Source organism: Myotis brandtii, unplaced genomic scaffold, assembly GCF_000412655.1.
Source record: "Myotis brandtii unplaced genomic scaffold, ASM41265v1 scaffold269, whole genome shotgun sequence".
In the NCBI taxonomy this organism is placed as follows: Eukaryota; Metazoa; Chordata; class Mammalia; order Chiroptera; family Vespertilionidae; genus Myotis; species Myotis brandtii.
In genome coordinates this window covers 825,576-847,065 of record NW_005360226.1, presented here as the reverse complement: position 1 = coordinate 847,065, position 21,490 = coordinate 825,576, and the positions used below count along the sequence as shown (strand labels likewise).

Genomic DNA, 21,490 nt, shown 5'->3' with positions numbered 1-21,490 from the left:
GTGACGGAACCCCTGCTGGTAAGGACTCTGGGTGTTAATCTAGGCCAGTGGTCGGCAAACACATTAGTTAACAGAGCCAAATATCAACAGTGCAACGATTGAAATTTCTTTTGAGAGCCAAATTTTTTAAACTTAAACTAGATAGGTAGGTACATTGTTATTAACCGACGTATATAGTTTACGTACTGTTGATATTTGGCGCCTCCCTGGCGCTGCGCATCCCGCGGCCGGCCGGCGCTGTGTCTCCCGTCGCCCAACCGACCCACACCCCCCACTTCTTCTAATGTCACTTCTTCAAAATAGACATGCAAGCGTGCACGTACAGTGCGATTGAAACTTCGTGGCCCATGCGCAAAAGTCGGTATTTTGTGGAAGAGCAGGTATTTTGTGGAAGAGCCACACTCAAAGGGCCAAAGAGCCGCATGTGGCTCGCGAGCCGCGGTTTGCCGACCACTGATCTAGGCTCATAGTAGATGATGCCACAATTAATCAGTGATGTGATTCTTGGACATAAGACATGGATACCATGCTGGTCAAATATTGAAGGTCTAACCTGGAGCCCAAGATCTTCCATTAGCGTCACAGAGCTCACAGTGTTAAATGCAATGCTGCCACAAGCAGGGGCACGCCAAGAGCGGCTCTGAAGCTGAGTCCTCCCTGTCTCCCCTTCCTAGAACTCCCAGACTCTCTAATGGTTTGCAGGTCTTAATGACACTGTCCACGATGTGGTGTGTTTTGTTTTTGTTTTTGTTTGTTTGTTTTTTTAAATATATTTCATTGATTTTTTAGAAAGAGGAAGGGAGAGGAATAGAGAGTTAGAAACATCGATGAGAGAGAAACATCTGATCAGCTGCCTCGTGCACCCTTCCTACTGGGTATGTGCCCGCAACCAAGGTACATGCCTTTGACTGGAATTGAACCTGGGACCCTTGAGTCCGTAGGCCGATGCTCTATCCACTGAGCCAAACCGGTTAGGGCTGTGGTGTTTGTTCTTAAAGCTTCTGTTCTTATAGGATTGTGAAGATTAAAAAGGCCAATGTTTGCTTGAAATGAAAGAATTTGATGGAGTTTCGACAATCCTCTTGGGGAACAGATAGATTAGGACCAGAAATGAGTGTGAGAGAAAAGCATCCCCAATTCCTTGCTCCAGATACCCGCCCTCTCCCCAGTTTACCCTGACATTGCTATTAGACTAATAGAGGGTGTCCCCCAAAGTGTCTACACACACTTTGAATAATTATAAAGGCAGGGTTTATTAAAATAGATTTCATTTTCAAACTTGAGCTATAAACTGTTAAAGGATGCATACATTTTGGGGGGACACCCTGTATATCTCTGATCCTGTGACTACCATGTTTGAAAAACCCTTAGTGGCTTCTCCTTTCCTATCAAACAATTCACAACACTTTTGCCTGGAACTCAATGGCTGTCATCTGCCCACTGACTTCTCTTCTCCTTCATGCATTTCCTAGCCTTGATAAAGGAAAAGTTTTGGATTCCTCATCCACGTGCCCTACTTTCTCACTTCCACATTTTCCCTCATGCCATTTCTTGTACCTAGAATTTCACAAACTTTATACAGCTGAAATGCAGTGCTTCTCCATTTCCATCTACATTTCTCTCATTTGATTACTGCTTCTATAACAGTTAGTTACATATGTGTCCCGCTTCCCCTACAAAGTTATAAATACATTCATTTGGTATTTTTATTCATTCATTCAACAAGATGGCTGGTATCTGTGGGAAAAGCATTATGCTAGGTCAGCCGTGGGCAAACTACGGCCTGCGGGCCGGATCCGGCCCCTTTGAAATGAATAAAACTAAAAAAAAAAGACCGTACCCTTTTATGTAATGATGTTTACTTTGAATTTATATTAGTTCACACAAACACTCCATCCATGCTTTTGTTCCGGCCCTCCGGTCCAGTTTAAGAACCCATTGTGGCCCTCGAGTCAAAAAGTTTGCCCACCCCTGTGCTAGGTCCTGGTGACACAGTGGTGACCAACGCCAGACATGTGCTGTCCATTTGGAGCTAAAAGTCCAATGGGGAAAACACACACAACTAAGAAAACTAACAAATAAAATGCAAATTATAGTAAGTGCCATCAAGAAAAAAACTGAAGGCTGTGTGGAGAATGGATTATGCAGGTAGTGTTCCGGCCCTCCGGTCCAGTTTAAGAACCCATTGTGGCCCTCGAGTCAAAAAGTTTGCCCACTCCTGTGCTAGGTCCTGGTGACACAGTGGTGACCAACGCCAGACATGTGCTGTCCATTTGGAGCTAAAAGTCCAATGGGGAAAATACACACAACTAAGAAAACTAACAAATAAATGCAAATTATAGTAAGTGCCATTAAGAAAAAAACCGAAGGCTGTGTGGAGAATGGATTATGCAGGTAAATGGCTGAAAATGAGGAATGTCTTGTGAATATTTTGTCCCCACCCCAAAGGGCATCACACAGAACCTTCCAAGGGCAAGAGTCTCCATGAATGTTTGCTGACTGACAAATGATGCTGCACAATCAAAATATTATTTAGCCATCAGCCTCATATGTGGACAAATGGTCAGTTTATGGCAAGCGGGCAGTCGGAGTGGTAGTTCCTAAATGTTAAGTTGCTTATTTATCACCAGAACACTTTGTTAAAGTGAAGGTGCCTGGTGCAATGAGATTCTAGCTCATTAGGTGTGATGTGGGGCCAGGACTTTGCATATTCTCAACCCTCCAGCTGATTCTGGGGCAAGTCGTTGGGCGACCACACTTGGCAAAGCACTGCGTTAGTACCTGCTGTATCAGCAGCGCCTACAAATTGCATCTGACCGGTCACCAGGCAGCAGAGTGGAAGGTAAAGAGCACGGACTGGAGCCAGCGGCCTGGGCACAGCACTGCGAAGCTGTGTTACTGATGGAGGTTACAGGCTGGGACCTTGGTTCTTCTCATCGACGCAGAAAACATTTTTTTAATGTATTTTTTATTGATTTCAGAGAGGAAGGGAGAGGGAGAGAGATAGAAACATCAATGATGAGAGAGAATCATTGAAAGGCTGCCTCCTGCACGCCCCCCCACTGGGGATCAAGCCCACAACCCAGGCATGCGCCCTTGATGGGAATCGAACCTGGGACCCTTCAGTTTGCAGGCTGATGCTCTATCCACTGAGCTAACCTGGTTAGGGCCAGAAAACATTTTTAAGATGAACAAACATGAAAGTAAAGCAAAGTGGGATTTATTGGAGATATACTCCAAGCGAGGAGCAAGCCAGTTGAGAGAGATAATGGCCCCGAAATCTTGGGTTATATGGTTTAAATGAGAGATTTTCTGGGTCTCCTTTCATTTGCATGCAAGCATGATTGACAGAAAAGGGTTACATAAGTTTATTTTTTCTGGTCATGCCCTTATCCATAATGCATACAAAAACCCCACGGGGTGGGGGGTCAAAACTGCAATGAAAATTTTATTGTAATTAGTCCAGGGCTGTAGTAAGGTTGCATTGAGGTCATGTCCTTTTCCTCTGAGTTTGTGCCAAGAACCGCCTGGTTCTGAACCTGTCTGCTGGCTGTTCAGGACCCCAGGGCCCCGAGCTCAAGTCTAACTTCCTACCTAACAGTTGGGGAACCTTGGTGAGGTCACCTGAGACTTCTATGCCTCCGTGAGTTCATTTGTTAAAGGGGAGAGTTAGAGCAGGGTCCCAGCCTGACCTCATTTTCTAGGATTTCACTTTCTCCAACTCTTTTCAGATGATACTTTTCATCAACGAGGACACATTTCTCCCATAAGTAATTCGTTTTTAATTGAATTTGAAGATGTTTATTGCATTTTTGGTGGAAATTATGACATACATTTATTTAGCACAACCTTGTGAAATACACAAACAAAATGTAACTGGGTAAGAAATATTTATCTATTCCTCGTCCATTTTTTAGCATCATATCATGGACTGTTCCACTGTAATGAAGTATTTTTTGCAATCCTTGAGCACCAAAGGTAACATTTATTAATTTTCTCCTTTCAGTCTAGGCAGCAACTCCCCATTTTCTTTCAGTTATTATTAAGGAGATTGGCGATAGAAAAGCAAACTGACCTCGCTGTGTGCATTCATAAGCTCGGAGATGAGAATATGCCTCAGACTGTTCAATAATTCTGTTTGGGATTGGTGTTTTGGGTCTCTCTAATATTGGGATAAAGAATCAGGGTGATTAATATTTACAACCATGTATAAAAATAAGGAGAATAAAACACAGAAAGAGACAAAACTAAACTCATGTAGATGATTAAGGAAGAGAAAAGATGATTTAAGACAATCCTGGTGTTATTTTTGCACACTTGCTTGAGTGAAAAAAAAATCTATCAGAGTTGAAATGGTTTCAATTGAATGCTTTTTTTTTTTAATTTTAAGGAATTTGTTTTGGGGTTGTGTTATCTTGACTCTTTCAAGTTTTACTTGTTTTCTGGCTTTTGGGAAGCCAAAGGACCGGACACAGATTACTTTTTAACTTTCTTCCCCAGTTACACAGAGGAAAGCAGTGATGTTGGCAGGACAACAGCTCTGCCCAGCTCTAGACTCATTCCCGGTGCCTGGCCCCACTGTCAGGCTCCAGCTGCAGGAAATGCTTCCCTAATCAATGAGGGAAATTGTTGTGTCCCTCAGGAGAGCAAACAAGCTCTAAGAGATTCAGAGGCTGAGTTCAGCTCAGATTCTTATTTAAATCTTACCCACCCCCCCTGAATTTTAGTCAGCATATTTTTAACATTTCCGGCTTTTCTCAAAATCAACAATATCATGCATTAGTGGGGCCGGAGGGGGGGAGGTTATGAAGAATTAAAAAACAAACAAGCAGATTTTTTTTCTTGGAGGGGAGATATTCATGATATTTGATATTTACTGGGATAGATCAGGGAAGAATCTAGAAAATAATGGTGTAAATGGGGATTTTGATCTAGTCCATTTTGGGAAACATGCCACTAAAATGAAAAAAACAACACCCCCCCCAATAGTTATATTTTTAAGATAAGATTTCTTTTATGTGAGAATTTTTGGAGTAAATATCATTTTTAAAAAATGTGTAAATCCACCTGGCCAGTGTTGCTCAATGGTTGAACATTGACCCATGAACCAGGAGGTCATGGTTCTATTCCTGGTCAGGGTACATGCCCAGGTTGCAGGCTAGATCCCCAGTAGAGGGCCTGCAGGAGGCAACTGATTGATGATTCTCTCATCATTGATGTTTTTTTCTCTCTCTCTCCCTCTCCTTTCCTTTCTCTGAAATCAATAAAAAATATTTTTAAAAAGTGTAAGCCCATTTTATGACTCTGAGATCAAATGACCTGTCATTTATTGAGCAGCTACTGTGTGCCAGACACATGACTTTATTTCTATAGCTCACACCCACCTCCTCAATGAATATTATTGTACTCACTCTGTAGATGAGATAACAGACTAGGAATAGAAATGAGATACTTGCCTAATGTCTCCTGTTCAGAAAGTGGCTGAATTGGAATTCAGTGCTGCCTTTCCATTTCACTCTGCCTGGGTCTCACTAACAAAAAGTAATCAAGGATCTGGTGGTCCCCAACGCACTAAATAGAACCCTTTATTATATGTCAACACTCCTTACTCCAGTAAATTTATTCTAAACTGACAATCTGAATGCACAGTGTCTGCAGGGCTAGCTGCTTCTGCCCAAGCAGCCCGTTCCTATATCACTCACCATCGTTTCATCATCCTCACTTCTGTTTCTAACCTCAAAAATGTTGGCACACTGCATTTAATCCTCAATTCCTGAATCAGAATGATAACTACATTTGTGCATGATTAGGATTTACAGAACTGAAAGAAGATATAGGAAGTGAAATTTGGCTGGTTGCTCTGATTGTTTTTGCCAGTTTCTGTTGTTGCTGGCTGAAAAACAAATTGGACCTCAATATAGAAAAAAATTGCCAATGTAATAGTGGACATTAATGCAGCCTCTGTTACAACTAAGTTCAAAAGTAGGCATAGAACTATTTTAGATAATACATTCAGAAAAAGTAATAATCAAAATGTTTAGCATGTGGAATTGATGCTTTCTATAGTAATGTCATAGAAAATAATGTCATAGTAAAAAAACTTGGTCTCATAAAATTACAGAAGATCATCAGAGAAAAAAAAAAGTGTGGCTGATGCTCATCGGCTTTAAGTGATATATTTGACACAAAGTTTGAGTTTTGTTTCTAAATCACATTTTTTTTTTTGCCAAACTGACTTTAAATGGAATAATAATAATAAAATGGCGCCCGAACCTGTGTGGCTCAGTGGATAGAGTGTCGGCCTGCGGGCTCAAGGGTCCCGGGTTCGATTCTGGTCAAGGGCATGTACCTTGGTTGCGGGCACATCCCCAGTAGGGAGTGTGCAGGAGGCAGCTGGTCGATGTTTCTCTCTCATCGATGTTTCTAACTCTCTGTCCCTCTCCCTTCCTCTCTGTAAAAAATCAATAAAATATATTTTAAAAAAATGGCAGTAGCTTACATTTATTGGCCTCATACTATGTGTCAGGTCTTATTTTAATACTTAATTTAATTGTTCAAAACAAGCCTAAGAGTGTTACAGGATAGGAGAGGGCCTCTTCTCCCCCAGTTGCTCATGGAATGGGGTTCTTGGGGTGCCCCTGGAATGAGCATTTCCGGAGGCCCCCATGGGAGGAGGATGTATAGTAGAAAGCTTTCTTTCTATGGAATTACACCCCTGGGTTTCCAAAGTCCCATTTCCTTTTCCCCAGTCGTAGAAGAATTGTATCTGGGGCTTCGGTAGAGCTAAAATCAGAGCCCATGTCCGGAGTTCCCTTTCCATGTCTGCACAGTCCAATCCAGCATCAGGCTACCTTACTTTGTGTTTCCCACTGTAGTTCATCAGGCCATTGCATATAGGGTCCACAGGTAAACATGGCTATGGAGGAATCACAGGTGAATGCAAGGAAGCCAAGAGTGAGCCAAGAGCATAAGAGCAACAAGAGAGAGAATTCCTTTGTTTAGAACAGCGGTTCTCAACCTGTGGGTCGCGACCCCTTTGGGGGTCGAACAACCCTTTCACAGGGGTTGCCTAAGACCATCAGAAAACACATATATAAGTACATATTGTTTTGTGATTAATCACTATGCTTTAATTATGTCCAATTTGTAACAATGAAATTGGGGGTCACCACAACATGAGGAACTGTATTAAAGGGTCGAGGCATTAGGAAGGTTGAGAACCACTGGTTTAGAAGATTATGTGTTTCCAAATTTTCCCATGCTTGCAGTGGCCACTGCCCATTCTGGCCAACCATCTCTGTTCCAGGTGTGATTGACAGGCAAGTACCTTTTCTGTGTCACACCAAGTTTTCTGGGCATGTGTCTATTTTCCCTTTTTTTGGATCCCTTCCCCAGTGTTTTGCAAGGAATAGAAGGTGGTTCCCTCGTTGAGTGCAAAGCTGCAGCTTCCTGGTGAAGCTGCCCAAATGATATGCCTATAATGTCTGGCCTTCCTATTCTGCTCCTTTCCTATCCTATATAATAAAAGTCGAATATGCTAAGTGTCCAGTTGTCTGGTTGTCCATTCAACCAATCAAAGCGTAATATGCTAATGATATGCTAAGGCCACTCAACCACTCGCTATGATGTGCACTGACCACCAGGGGCAGATGCTCTGACCAGTAGGTTAGCTTGCTGCTGGGATCTGGCTGATCAGGACTGAATGAGAAGGTCTGGACATTCCCTGGAGCCCTCCTGCGGTCCCTCCCCGGCTGGCCAACCTCCCACAAACCTCCCCAGCCCTGATTGTACATGGGTGGGATCCCTAGGCCTGGCCCATGCCCTCTCACAATCTGGAACACCAAGAGGATGTCAGAGAGCTGGTTTCAGCTTGATTCCTCAGGCTAGGCCGAGGGACCACACTGGTGCATGAATTTGTACACTGTGCTTCTAGTTATTAATAACTAGCTAATTACAATGGTATCAGAGATACCTATAGCAGATGAGGAATGTCAAAGGATAGATATATCCCTTAAAGAGTGCTTACTTCTGAATTTAATTTCTCTGTCTTTTCTGAATATGAATTTTGTTTTTGTTTTTGCTTTTGTTGTATAGGATTCACCAGTTCCTTGACTTCAGGACTCTGGATTGGACTTAACAGTCTGGGTTCAAACAGTGGATGGCAATGGAGTGGTGGCAGTCCATTCCGCTATTTAAACTGGTTACCAGGTAGGGTGAAACTTGTCTGTGGTTGAATTCATCTAAACTTAATTTTTCTTGATACCATGGGGACCTTCATCATCTCATGTGCAGGTCTAAAAGAGAATAAATAGTTGGGAGACTATCAAATTCCATTCATTTCTCACCTTGATTTGAAATCTGCCAACTATATTTGAATAAACTAAAACTGTAGGATTAAACAAGCTTCCTGGGATAAGGACTTGTCAGGCAGGATTATCACACAAATCAATACAAGTCTCTGTTACAGCATGAGTTCTAACAATCTTCTTGATTTGCTACGCATAAAACATTTGGAGATGACCAAGCCTTTCACAGCTTTTTAATTTTCTGGAGGACAGAAAATTCCTGAACTAATTATTTCTACATTGTTATAACATACAGGTAACAGAACAAAAAAGGAGATGAAATAATAAATATGTTCCACATATACATCAATTATTCAGAGAAAACAAGACGACCAATGATGACAAAAAAATTTCTTCTTATTCACCATTACCAGCCAGTGTTAGAAGTTACATGAGGCAATCCATTGAGCATGGTTCTGAACCCCCACCCCCATATCAATCTTGGTTCATTCAGAAAGAGTGCAAAGAACAATTAGTGATGTCTGCCATGCACGTGGGAAAGGCATAACCTATAGGTCACACCCTCATTTACAGGTTCTGCTATGGAAAAAAACTGATGTGCTGTTTTTTTGGACATTTATTTTTAAAGCCATTAAGTGGTTCTTGCATTTGGTTTAGATAACTAAGCTCTCCATTTTTGTATTATTGAGGTATGCTATTAAAAAGAAAAAAAAGTCAGTAAAATAATATTCAAAACAGATGCTGAAACATGGGAGAGAATTTTTAGAGAATCTATTTTGGTTTACAGTGCTTAGATTTTACTATGAGCTATAACCTTCAATGCAGGATGGTAAAAGGCTGTCACTAGAGTCCTACAAATAGTATCAGCTCTCTTCTTCTAGAGCATGGGAAGTGAACATTGCTGCAAAGGAACAGAAGGTGTCCTTTTTTATGGGTGAGGATTTGATTTGTCTGCCTACTCACTCAGCCAAATTAAACAGGAGAATACTGGTTGGGGTCAATCAGATCAATAGACAGAAATAATCATTTATGAGGGGATGAGTTTATTCATCTTTCTTGCTTAATTATTGTACAACATTAGGCAGGACAGGTCACTTATTTATTATTCTTTTGGGGGTTAGTGATTATAATACTTAGCCACCCGCATTCTGAGAGTTCAGTGAGGAAATTTGGAGGTTAATTTAGTGAAGGTGAGCAATGAAATTAGGATGTTAATAAGAAAATAAAAGAAGTGAGCTTCCTTATTAAATCAAGTTCCTGAGAAGTAAGTCCAAATTAAATCACCTTACGAAATAGTATGAGAGTTTCTTCAACTAGAATTAGAAACTTTGTGGGGTATTAGCAATTTTTATTATTTAAAGTGTTCAATCAAGCATTCAACTGAGTAGTTATAACCAAGTAACACATTTATTTAAGTACATTTATTTGGTGATGTAGGGGTATAAATTCAAATCTATAACTATGGTAACCATTTAACGACAACTAATTAATATATTAAAGTTGGTCATCATGTACTGATAAATAAATGTATAACATGATTTATTAGTCAACATATTAACCAATAGCTATAAAATTTATTATTGTTTCTTGAAAGTTTCTTTCTAGTACTGACACTGACACCTTATCTGTTAGTCAGTTATATTGTGAGTTTTGTCACAATATTAACACATTTTAAAAACATCCTTATCACTAACAATTTTTTTCTTTGTATGCTATTCAGGCAACTTTCAAAAAATTTTGACAAAGGCTTTCTGGAGCGGGTAACATGATTCCCATCTTACAGGAAGGGAGAGTGAGGTCCAGACGCAGGTTATATACATGTCAAAAGTCAGAAAGCAGTCATTAACAAAATGTGGCCCATTCACCCTGTCTTCAGGTGTGCAATGGAACTAGCTTATATCTCTTGTGTTAACAAAGTTGCCTTTATCTGGTTCTCTAATCAGTTCCTGATTAAAATGGGATACGGGGTCAGATATTAAAATTATTCTTTGCAGGCTAAGTTGAAAAAATCTGGAGTCATAGTTCTGGGTGCACTTTTCAGCACACATTACTGCCTCCAGCAACCCTTCTCTTGTCTTTCTCCTCTCCATTGTCTTTCTTTTCTGTCTTCTCTTTCTAATTGGAGAAAGTCTTCTCATGTCCAGAAACGCTTTAGTCTGGTCTTCACAGTGAGCTTGACTTTGTTTTCTTGGTAGGTATTGACAGTGCTTAATAGAGCTGTTTTTTGGTTAGGTACATCTCTATTATACATCCATAACCCAAGATGAAGATTGTTCAGGTTTTAAGGTCCAGCTTTATTATTTGATATTATGAAAAGAAGTTATTTTAAGAAGTAAATTTGCATAATCAAAATTTTAGTCATTGAAATGATCCAACAAGAAAACAGACACCCAATGTGGTTTTTACTCTGCAGCCAATAAACATTTATTTGTGGATGTGTAGCAACAGATGGGATGGGGAGCCATTAGTCCCCGGGGATGGTGGTGTGGGCTGAGGGGGCTATCTAACTTGTAATACCTGTAACGCTCCCATTTTATTTTTTCTTTTCCCCAAAGGAAGTCCATCAGCAGAACCTGGACAAAGCTGTGTGTCACTAAATCCTGGGAAGAATGCTATGTGGGAAAATCTGAACTGTGCTCAGAAACTAGGCTACATCTGTAAAAAGGGCAACACAACTTTGAATCCTTTTGTTATTCCCTTAGGTAAGTGATCTATTTGATCTGAAGCACATACAATATTGTAATTTAACGAGAAAGTTACAGGTGAGTCATACTGTATGAAAGGACAGGTTTGGTGGATAATTTATGGAGTCAACTTAATGACATTCCTACAACATTTCTTTTTGTTGGTTCCTGCGCCTGACCACTGCCATTTTCCGAGCGTGCTGTGGGGTTCAGGCGTGTGCAAAGCCTTTGACAGAACACAAGTTAGAATTTTATCTTCACAGCAACCTTGTGAGTTAGGTATTCTTATTCACACATTATAGGTGAGGAGACAGATATTCAAAGGCGATATAAAACATGCACATGTGACAAAATCAGAATCCAAGCTAGGAAATATATGTCTGAAAGAGATTTTTAAAAATATATTTTTATTGATTTCAGAGAGGAAGGGAAAGGGAGAGAGATAGAAACATCAATGATGAGAGAGAATCATTGATGGGCTGCCTCCTGCATGCCCCCTACTGAGGATCAAACCTGCAACCCACGCATGTGCCCTTGACTGGAATTGAACCCAGGACCCTTTAGTCTTTGGGCTGATACTCTATTCACTGAGCCAAACCAGCTAAGGTTGCAAAATATATATATATATATTTAATGTCCTCACTATTTAGGGTCTATCTGGGCTCTACTGCTATTCAAATTAACATTGTATATTGAAGTCTTCACAAAAATAGAATATAACATCCCAAAAGTAATAATTGAATTTTACATATAGGCTACAACAGAGAGAAAAATTCAATTATGCTCTCTATCATAATTTTATGGAAGAATTAAACTACTAAAGCAAGACTGCATTCTTTCTACAAATTGGCCAAAAGCAAACAAAGTACATATTTTTCACTAACAGCTATTTTTGTAGGAACACAGTACTTTAAAGAAATTTATATATATGTATTGTGCTTGGGAAATCTGTGTGTCATTAACTTTTTTCTCCTTGAATTTTAAAAGCAATTTTATTTATTTTAAAATGATTGACATGGCTAGAAAATAAAAAAGTACAAAATAATAATATTTTCTTCCAATCTCTTACTTCTAACTCCCACATCCCATCCCTGAGTAATTGTTTCTGGATGTATATCTTTATCGAATTATTCTATGAATATATAAACAAATATGTTTATGATGATTTTTATCTGTTCCATACAAATGGAAGCATGCTATACATATATTCTTTACTTTTTTCACTTAATGGCAATTTAGGACATCATTCTATATAGTGCATAAAAATTATGTGTGAATTTTTATGGCTGTGCAATAAGCCATCACAGAGAGAGAATATATATATATATATTTTTTGACAAGTGCCCTATATATGGATCTTAATTACTTCCAATTTTTATTGTTACAAACAGTCCTTCAGTGAATAACTTTATACACATGTAATTTCATACACGTGATAATTCCTAGAAGTGAAGTTGCTGATCAAAGAGTAGCTGTGCTTGCAATTTTAGTAGATGGAGAAGTGGCCAAGATCTCCGGTGAACATAGATGAGGGTCCCGGTTACTGGGTCTGATCACACTTCTCAGGGTCACCACTATGACTCTGGCCTGCCTCACGGAGACCTCCTTCATTCTTGTACTTTATCTCCTTTGTTGCTCCCAGGGGAGAGACAGTGTCACTCTTCCTCCTTGGAAGAGCTTGTACAATTCTCCTTCAGAAGGCTTGCAAGTGCCCCTCTGGGGACGAGGAGAATGGTTGTTTTATAGTTTCCCTGGTACAGGAGGCAGAATTCTGTAACTTGACCTTGTTGCTTAATCCCTCAGTTTTAGGCTCCTCACCTATGAAGTGGGAATATGGATACCCATTCCTCCTATGAACATTGGTTCATATTGTCAAACACATAGTAAATTACTCCCATTTCTCTACTGTTCCTCAAATTACATCACTTGCTAACACTTCCCGTCCCAGTGGTTTTTAAATTTCTCTATATACTTCCTGGGTTAATCATGCTATCTTATCTATAAAGTCAAGTAAACCAGATTTTGAAAAGCATATCAGAGATCAAACTATACAGCACCTGACTGGTGATCTCTTGGGCAAGGATCCCACCTCAGACCCTGTTGGTCCTTGCAACATCACCCTATCTGCCCATAATTCCTGGGCCCCTACAGCTGCGCTCTCTAGTTCAATAGCCGCTTAACCACATGTGGCCATTGAGCACATGAAAGTGGCTAGTTCTGACGGACATGTGCTGTAATGTAAAATACATACTGGGCTTCCAAGACTTTTTAGGCAAAAAAAGTGAAATAGCTCATTGTTTATTTTTAAAAATTGATTGCATGTTAAAATGGATATTTTGGATAAATTGGGTTAAATGAAATACATTATAAAAATTTAATTTACCTGTTTCTTTTTATGTTTATTTCACATCACAACTAGGACATTTGTAATTGTGTAGGTGGCTCCCATTATATACCTATTGGACAGGTCTGCTCTAGAGGAACAAGCCATCTTTTGTGCCTGCCCCGCCAAACTCTCTTTCACGGCCTGTTTTCATGTTTTAAAAGATTTTTAAAAGTTCATCTGTTCGGGGTTAGAAGTCCTGAGCGTTTGCTGACATTATTTTCAGTGTCATAGGCAGCAAAATTAAAATATCCCACCAGAGGGCTCCAGAGATATACTAACGTATTTTCTTTTTGGTCACTTCCGGAAGTGTGCAAATTGAGAGAATTTATTGCATTGAGAGAATTTTTGAAAATATGCATTTTTCTATTACAATAATAGAGTTTTTGGTCATTACAACAACCTATTGACTTGAATGACTACTGTGCACAGAATCCTGGGCTTAAACGAAGATGTTGCAGATAGTCCCAGCCTTTAAGAGAAAATCGGACTGACACATTAAACACATAGCAGAGGTGCCCTATATAGAACATTTACCAAGGCAGCACACTTGAGAACAGTTAATATCAAATTTAGATATATAAATTGATGTTCACTTGGTAACGTGATCCCTCTTTAAGCAAAGTGTGATGTTAAATTGCTGTTGGAAATAATATCTGTAAAATGGTAATTATAACCTGCTGTACATCAGATATAACTTCAGTTCCTTTTCTTGACCAACACTCACTACACTTCCCATGTGCCAGGCCCTGTGGCACAGACGTAGATGCATTTGGTGAGTCTCTGTCTTCCAAGGTATTACCTCCCTCAACTCATTACCACTATAATATATTATAATATATTTTTGTAATGTGTAATCAAAATTATGAAACTTGACCATAATCTATTAGCAGCAGTAATTAGGATATTGGCCACTATTCCTGGTTTGATTAATATTAAAAGTGTGACATTTGTAATCTACAGTCACATTATCTCAAATGTTTTCTAACTCAGAAATGGTGAGAATAGGTAGCTTAATGTTAGCATTAATATTAGTATTATTAGAAATGCTTTATGTATATGGACACTTGGGCTTATGTGATGTGACTTGCCCATGATCACACATTTGTGGCAAATTCAGGTTTTGCCTGAAAGACTTCTGAATCAAACCCCTGTGATTTCCACAATATTACATGTCATCTTTGGAAGCAAGTCACTGGCAGTGGTTGGTTCAGAGGCTCGGTGGCCACTCAAACTGCTGAAGTTTCAGAAGCTCCTTGCTGGCCCCCTGGCCCCACCCATTCTATTCCGTTTCAACACCTCTTTCTCTTGCCTACCTGATAGTGCTTCTCCAAGGAATGCCTGGCTCCCTGATGTTCACAGAATAGAGATAAATTGAATTCTTTTAAACAATGCATTGTATGTCAAACCATTTGTGCTTCCAGCATTTACATAACATGCTTAGTTCAGGTTTGTTGATGAAGAAACACAGATAAAATGAGACAGTCTATTGTATCTTCATGTGGCCTGTACTACTAGTAAGTAGTTTTTAAAAAAATGCATTGATCTTAGATAGGAAGGGAGGGGGAGAGAGAGAGAGAGAGAGAGAGAGAGAGAGAGAGAGAGAGAAACATTGACCTGAAAGGGAAACATTGATTGATTGCCACTCACACTCGCCCCAATAGGGAATCAAACCCGAAACCTGGATGTGTGCCCTGACTGGGAACCGAATCCTGCGCCTTTTGGTGTATGAGAGGATTCTCCAACCAACTTGAGCCACACCGGCGAGGGCAGTACAATTAAAAAAAAAGAGAGAGATTTCCCATTGAGCTTTTTTAAAAATGAAATATGCATTCACATACTTTTTAGTCTTAAAGCAAACACAATGTAGTTTTTTTGTGAGTGGCAAGAAGTAAAAAATAATCTCACTTTTATTTGTCCATAACTGTGAACTGTTTTCTATATAGAATGGTAGAAAATGTTATTACAATAAACTAAACTCCAACACCTTCCCTTTAAAATGGTTTCCAAATCCTTTTTTTCTTCTAGAAAGTGATGTGCCTACTAACTGTCCCCCTCAGTGGTGGCCATACACAGGTAACTGCTACAAGATTCACAGAGAGGAGAAGAAAATCCAAAGAGATGCCTTGACCGCATGTAGGAAGGAAGGTGGTGATCTGGCAAGCATCCATACCATCGAGGAATTTGACTTCATTATCTCCCAGCTGGGTTACGGTAAGAACTCCCATCAGTAATTTGCTTGACCTGAGTCTTTCCCACTCGCTGCTTATCTCTGGAAAATTTAGTCATAAATGTGAAATATAATAAGAGAGAGAGAATACTTCAGTGATCAATTTAATAAATTTAATAATATACATGAATCATGCCTAAAATGTAAAAATTGTATATGTTTTTAAAGAATTTTTATCACTAAGAGCTCATTGGATTTATTTTTCTTTTATTATGTAATCCCTTTATGGATACTTTAAAAAATATTATTTTTCTATATATAATCTGGATTCAGAGCGGTCTACCTTAAATTTCTCACAATATTTCATTTTTTTTTTATTTAAGGCCTATATTTTATCTCACAAGCCAGGTCTCTAAATGAAGCATCTCATACTTTGGACTTGTTTATGCTGCTGGAATGTTGAGCAGTGCAAGAAATAGGATATTTTATTGGATGTTGGCCTCAATCTTTTAAAGAAATCTATGTATCCATTTTAGATACATCACTTAAGAAATGTATAGAAAACATCATAACTAAGATATTGTAAAGTTTTCAAAAATTGAAAAAGTTTATTTAAAAAAGTGGGGAGAATGAGTTGGGGATTCAGTCTTACCCTGAAGAGGAGGGTGAGGAAGAACCTAATGATGATGAGCTTCCTCGGTACTTGCTGATTAAATGATGATCATTTTCTGCTTCCACTGATGAGACTTGAAGGCTGCAGCTGCTAGCTTCCAGCGAACAAAACAAGAGGAAATGGACGGTGGCGATGGTGGGGACTGCTTCCTGACACTGCCTGACAGTGGATAGGAGTCGGGGGAGGGAAGAGGAAAAGCAATTGACAAATAGAAACATAGTTTCAGAGAAAGATGTAAAAGACCCCCAAACCCTAGTACTCCTGGCACCTGTGCCAAACTTCCTCTGCTTACTTCTGAGCTTAGTGGGCCCACTGACAGGGAATCCTTCCTCTGCTTACCTCTGGGCTTAGTGGGCCCGCTGACAGACTGCTGCAGCCTACAAGCGGCTTCTAGAATGTTCTCCATCTACCTCTTCTCTCTTTACCTGGGTGATAATTTACTTACAACTGATGTATCTGAATAGTATCATGACACATAAGTTATGATACTTATAATAAGTAATAAAGTTTACAAACGAATCAGTGGAAAACAGATTAGTTAAGATGCTTAACATGCAAACTTTGCTCTACTTTATGTAATATGATATAATAATGGGAGAACCTTATGTGTTTACTGATATAGTTTTGGGGAAGTTGGATGACAATGTTTGCTTTTATTCAGCTTGAGAATTCATAAATTTTTATTTAGGAAACCTCTTTTTATTATCCATAACGATTTCTTTAAAACAATGAAAATAATATTGATAAAAATAAAGAATAGTTACAAAATTGAATTGTTTCTAAATCAAAAGCCTGCCCTGGCCAGTGGTTAGAGCATTGGCCCATGCACTGGAGGGTGAGGGTTCAATTCCTAGTCAAGGGCAAGTCCCTGGGTTTCCAGTTTGATCTCTGGCCCCAGTCAGGGCGAGTGAGGGAGGCAACCAATCAATGTGCCTCTCTCACATAGCTGTTTTTCTCTCTCTCTCTCTCCCCCTTCCTCCCTCCTTCTCCTCACTTCCCACTTCCTTCCACTCTAAAAATCGATGGAAAAAAATGGGTGAGGATTAACAACAACAAAAGAACAAAAACAAAAGTCTAGGAAACCTTTTTTTAGTTAGTTGAAATATCTTTTATGTGACTCATGGAAAGACAGTGGGTAAATTGGGACCTGCACATATAAATTATGACTATAGCAACTAAAACAGCCTCCCTACTGATTTATAAGAATCAGCTTAACATCTTTACACTTACATCTTACATATTTTTGTAGGATCAAAATTGTGCTTTGGAATTACCAAAGCTGGAGGGGGAGAACAGTTCAGTGAGAAAAATATTTATAGAAAACTCTTAATACTTTATTATAATTGTGGTATTTGGGAGTTAGGTTTTCATTAGTATTTAACCTAAATCCTTGAGGTGTGGGTACATGAGGTCATTTTGAAGCCTATATTGGGCTGCTCAAAAAGATTATGATCTGCCAAATTAGGTGAAAGAAAAAGGGATCGTGATGACAATGTCAGTCACACTCTATGGTGCTGGAAACATCTGCGGGTGTTGGCGCTAGGCCAGTCAGAAACTTCCCCAAAGCAAAGTTGAGTGACAACTTTAGGAGGAAGAGATAAACTGTTTAGGGAAATTCCTATACAGTGTGGCATTTTTCTCATATTCTTCTACAAAATCATCTTTAAAATCCTTTGGCAGGTAATTTTATTTTACAGCTTAAAGAACATAAATCAACACTCAGGATGGAATTCACAGTAGTGTAATTAAATAGATATTGAATTGTGTATTCTTTCATTTTATTAAATTTGGAATTGTATCTGTTTTTAGCCACGAAATCCCAGGCCTTCAATATTGTCCCATTTTAGTCATGAAAATTATAGGATTTTAAAACAAAATAATCACATTTTATATCTAGTCCTGGTGGTTTTTGTTTTAACCTTTATTTGCTATTTGGGTTCTTCTTGTATTTAATGGTGAAAATAATTCCAGATTCATTTTTATTTATAGGCTAATAAATAAGTGCCAAATATTGGGACACAGCCCAACTCCTCAGTCTATGCATCTTTTCACTGTATAGATCATTTTCACTTGACAACAATACGTCAATAAAATGAAATGTTCTTGTTAATAGCACAGTCAATAAAGTAAATGTGGTTTTTAATAGTTATTATTTTGAAACACACAAGATTTAATAGTAGTCAAGTAGATTTATATATAAATAAATGCCATATTTCGAACACGATGAGTGCAGTTGTTATAAATTTTTTATAACAAAAAAATAGCTTCACGAGATAGAGGATAATGATAGACCCACCCCAATTTCATTTTTGCAACTCTTAGGAGATACAATTTGCAGTAGCACAACAAAAGAATAACAGTCTCATTCACTTTGTAAAGAGTACAGTGGGGCCTTGACTTACGAGTGTCCCGACTAACGAGTTTTTCCGAGATACGAGCCATCTCTCGGCCGATTTTTTGCTTTGAGTTGACAGTAATTTGAGTTAATGAGCTCCTTAATGAGCTCCGTCACGGAACGAATTAAACTCGTAAGTCAAGGCCCCACTGTACATCACACAATTAAAATTGACAACGCCAGCTGTAGCTCACATCTAAGTCTACACTACAGCATGTGGATCAGATTAACACTCAAGACGACGGTCCTTTATGTTAGTTACAGAACCAACAGACTAGAAGTATTGTTGATAGCAGAGGGCCTTTCCTTGCGGATAACCTCCTGACCTTTGGAATGCAAACTTTGTGCAAATTACTTCTGTGTTTTTCTTCTTGTTTAGAGCCAAATGATGAGTTATGGATTGGCTTAAATGACCTCAAGATTCAAATGTATTTTGAATGGAGTGATGGGACCCCAGTGACATTTACCAAATGGCTTCGTGGAGAACCAAGCCATGAAAACAATAGGCAGGAAGATTGTGTTGTGATGAAAGGCAAGGTGAGGCAACTTTAATAACTGATAGCGAACAAAAGCCACAGGAAGCTTTCCCCACTTATTACATATGGTTGTTTAGATTATTTCTAGTCTAGGTTAATTGACATAGATCAAGGTTGAACTAAAATTTGAATTCAATTTCTTAAATCTCTCTCAATTGTTTAGCAGTCAAATTTTCAAGAAATCCAACAGAAACTTTCGAGTCAAGGTTGAAATTAACCAATAATTAATATTCATATATTGTTCCTTTGCTGGGTTCTAAATGGTGAATTGATTAATCAATTCAGAGCTTTGATTCTCCTTTCAACTGATTGCTCCTAGTAGCTATAGACCTAGTTAGACCTATTCTGGGGTCCACAGCCTTGAATCTGTGCTTGGGGAGCTACATTAGTTTGTTTTTCTTCTTTGCCTATATGGAGGAGCCAAATATGAAAAGATCCCTCTAAACCAGCGGTTCTCAACCTGTGGGTCGCGACCCCTTTGGCGGTTGAACGACCCTTTCACAGGGGTCGCCTAAGACCATCCTGCATATCAGATATTTACATTACGATTCATAACAGTAGCAACATTACAGTTATGAAGTAGCAACAAAAATAATTTTATGGTTGGGTCACAACATGAGGAACTGTATTTAAAGGGCCAGAAGGTTGAGAACCACTGTTCTAAACTGTGGGTTAGATAGCTAAGATATAAACACATATTGGGGCTGCAATCTCCCTTTACATCTTTATAGTCAGGGTAAAATTTGCTGTTACTTGTAAAACGTCAATTTACCTCTCCTTCGCATAGGTGCCCTTTTCTTTTAATAACCTCAAATCTTTGTTTTTCCTTTTCTGAGGCACAATTTTGAGAAAATAGCATCACAGTCAAACAACTGATAGTCATTAAGTTTTCCTCTTTGCTTTTCGCAGGACGGGTACTGGGCAGATCGGGCCTGCGAGCGGTCCCTGGGCTACATCTGTAAGATGAAATCACAAGCCCACGGGCCAGGAATAGTGGAAGTAGAACCAGGCTGCCGGAAAGTGAGTACAGAAGCACCCGATAACTTGAGATCAGCAAATATTATATGCCATACTTGGCTTTATTTTTGCCTGAGATGGCCAAGTGTTTCAACTGCTTAAAAATGTAATAGTTTATTGTTAGTGTTTTGTATCATTGTTCTCTCTAAAGCCTTCTTGACAGTTAACATGGGGTGTGTGTGGTCAGTAGCAACTTTCAGAATGCCATGGGAATTGGAGGAAAGAGAACGGGGAATCAAATGACACGCCGAATGGAGCCTGGAGAGGGTAACAAGATCAAGGCAGGTCATGGGGCAAGTTATCATCGGGGGATTGGCAGACTAGGACCTATGGGTTGTCAAGGACATTTCCAGTAGAAAACCTTAAGTTGCAGATAGCAAACAATCCTTACTCACTTTTCCATTTATAATATTTCTGATGAGCTACTTCTAGTGGGGATTCCTCCCCATAGAGGCAGGAGATCTAAACTCTAACTGCTAGTGGCCGGCAGTAACTGCTTTAAACTATTGAATAAAGCCATGCACTCCTACTGTGTGTCAACCTGACCTGTATAACAGTTAGCAATACCTCCCTGTGGTCTTATTTTTCTTTGAGGTTAAAGTAAATGATCTATGTAAAAGTGAAAAGAAACTACAAAATCCAGGATGTATGGTTATCATTTTCCTGATTGCTGAGTGGCTCATCTTCCGCTTTTTGCCTTTCTCGCTTCTCTTGGATAAAAATAAAGCAGAAATGAATTTTCTTTCCAAGAGTATCATGTTGTGAGCAAATTATCTTATAACATACACCAACAGGCTGAGAATTCATGAATCATAATTTAATACTGTACAGATAAACCATGAAGCACCCTGGAGCAGAAAATCACAGTCTTTTAGAAGTTATAAAGGATCTTAGTGGTGACAAAATTCCCCTTTTAATTTTTTGCATTCTGGAACTTTCAGTTCAGAGAAGTGGTAACTTTCTTAGAGTTACACTGAGGCAAGACTAGCTTCCAGTCTCCTGTCACCAGCCCACTGCACTTTCACTACTGGTTTCATTCCCAGTTCACTTATATAGTCTTTGCCTAATCATATGCATATGTATATTATAATTTTCTATAAACAATAATACTTAAATTTTATTACTTCTATACTATCAAAGTTATAAATACAGTCTATTAATTCTTTAAAATTTTTTCTTTTAATTTTATTTATTGATTTTAGAGAGGGAGGAAGCGGGGAGAGAGAGAAATCTTCCGCTTTTTGCCTTTCTCGCTTCTCTTGGATAAAAATAAAGCAGAAATGAATTTTCTTTCCAAGAGTATCATGTTGTGAGCAAATTATCTTA

General features: G+C 39.0%; 1 protein-coding gene across 3 annotated transcripts in view; it reads left to right on the top strand.

Annotated features, from left to right (window-relative positions):
* Positions 1–21,490, top strand: part of MRC1 (mannose receptor, C type 1) — a 93,327-nt gene that overhangs the window by 24,368 nt on the left and 47,469 nt on the right. For all 3 annotated transcript variants that reach the window (XM_005868446.2, XM_014541397.1, XM_014541396.1), the window contains 5 exons: positions 8,095–8,208; positions 10,862–11,008; positions 15,402–15,587; positions 18,991–19,148; positions 20,057–20,167. In XM_005868446.2, the coding sequence (XP_005868508.1) occupies positions 8,095–8,208; positions 10,862–11,008; positions 15,402–15,587; positions 18,991–19,148; positions 20,057–20,167 (716 nt within the window). The remainder of the gene's footprint in view (positions 1–8,094; positions 8,209–10,861; positions 11,009–15,401; positions 15,588–18,990; positions 19,149–20,056; positions 20,168–21,490) is intronic.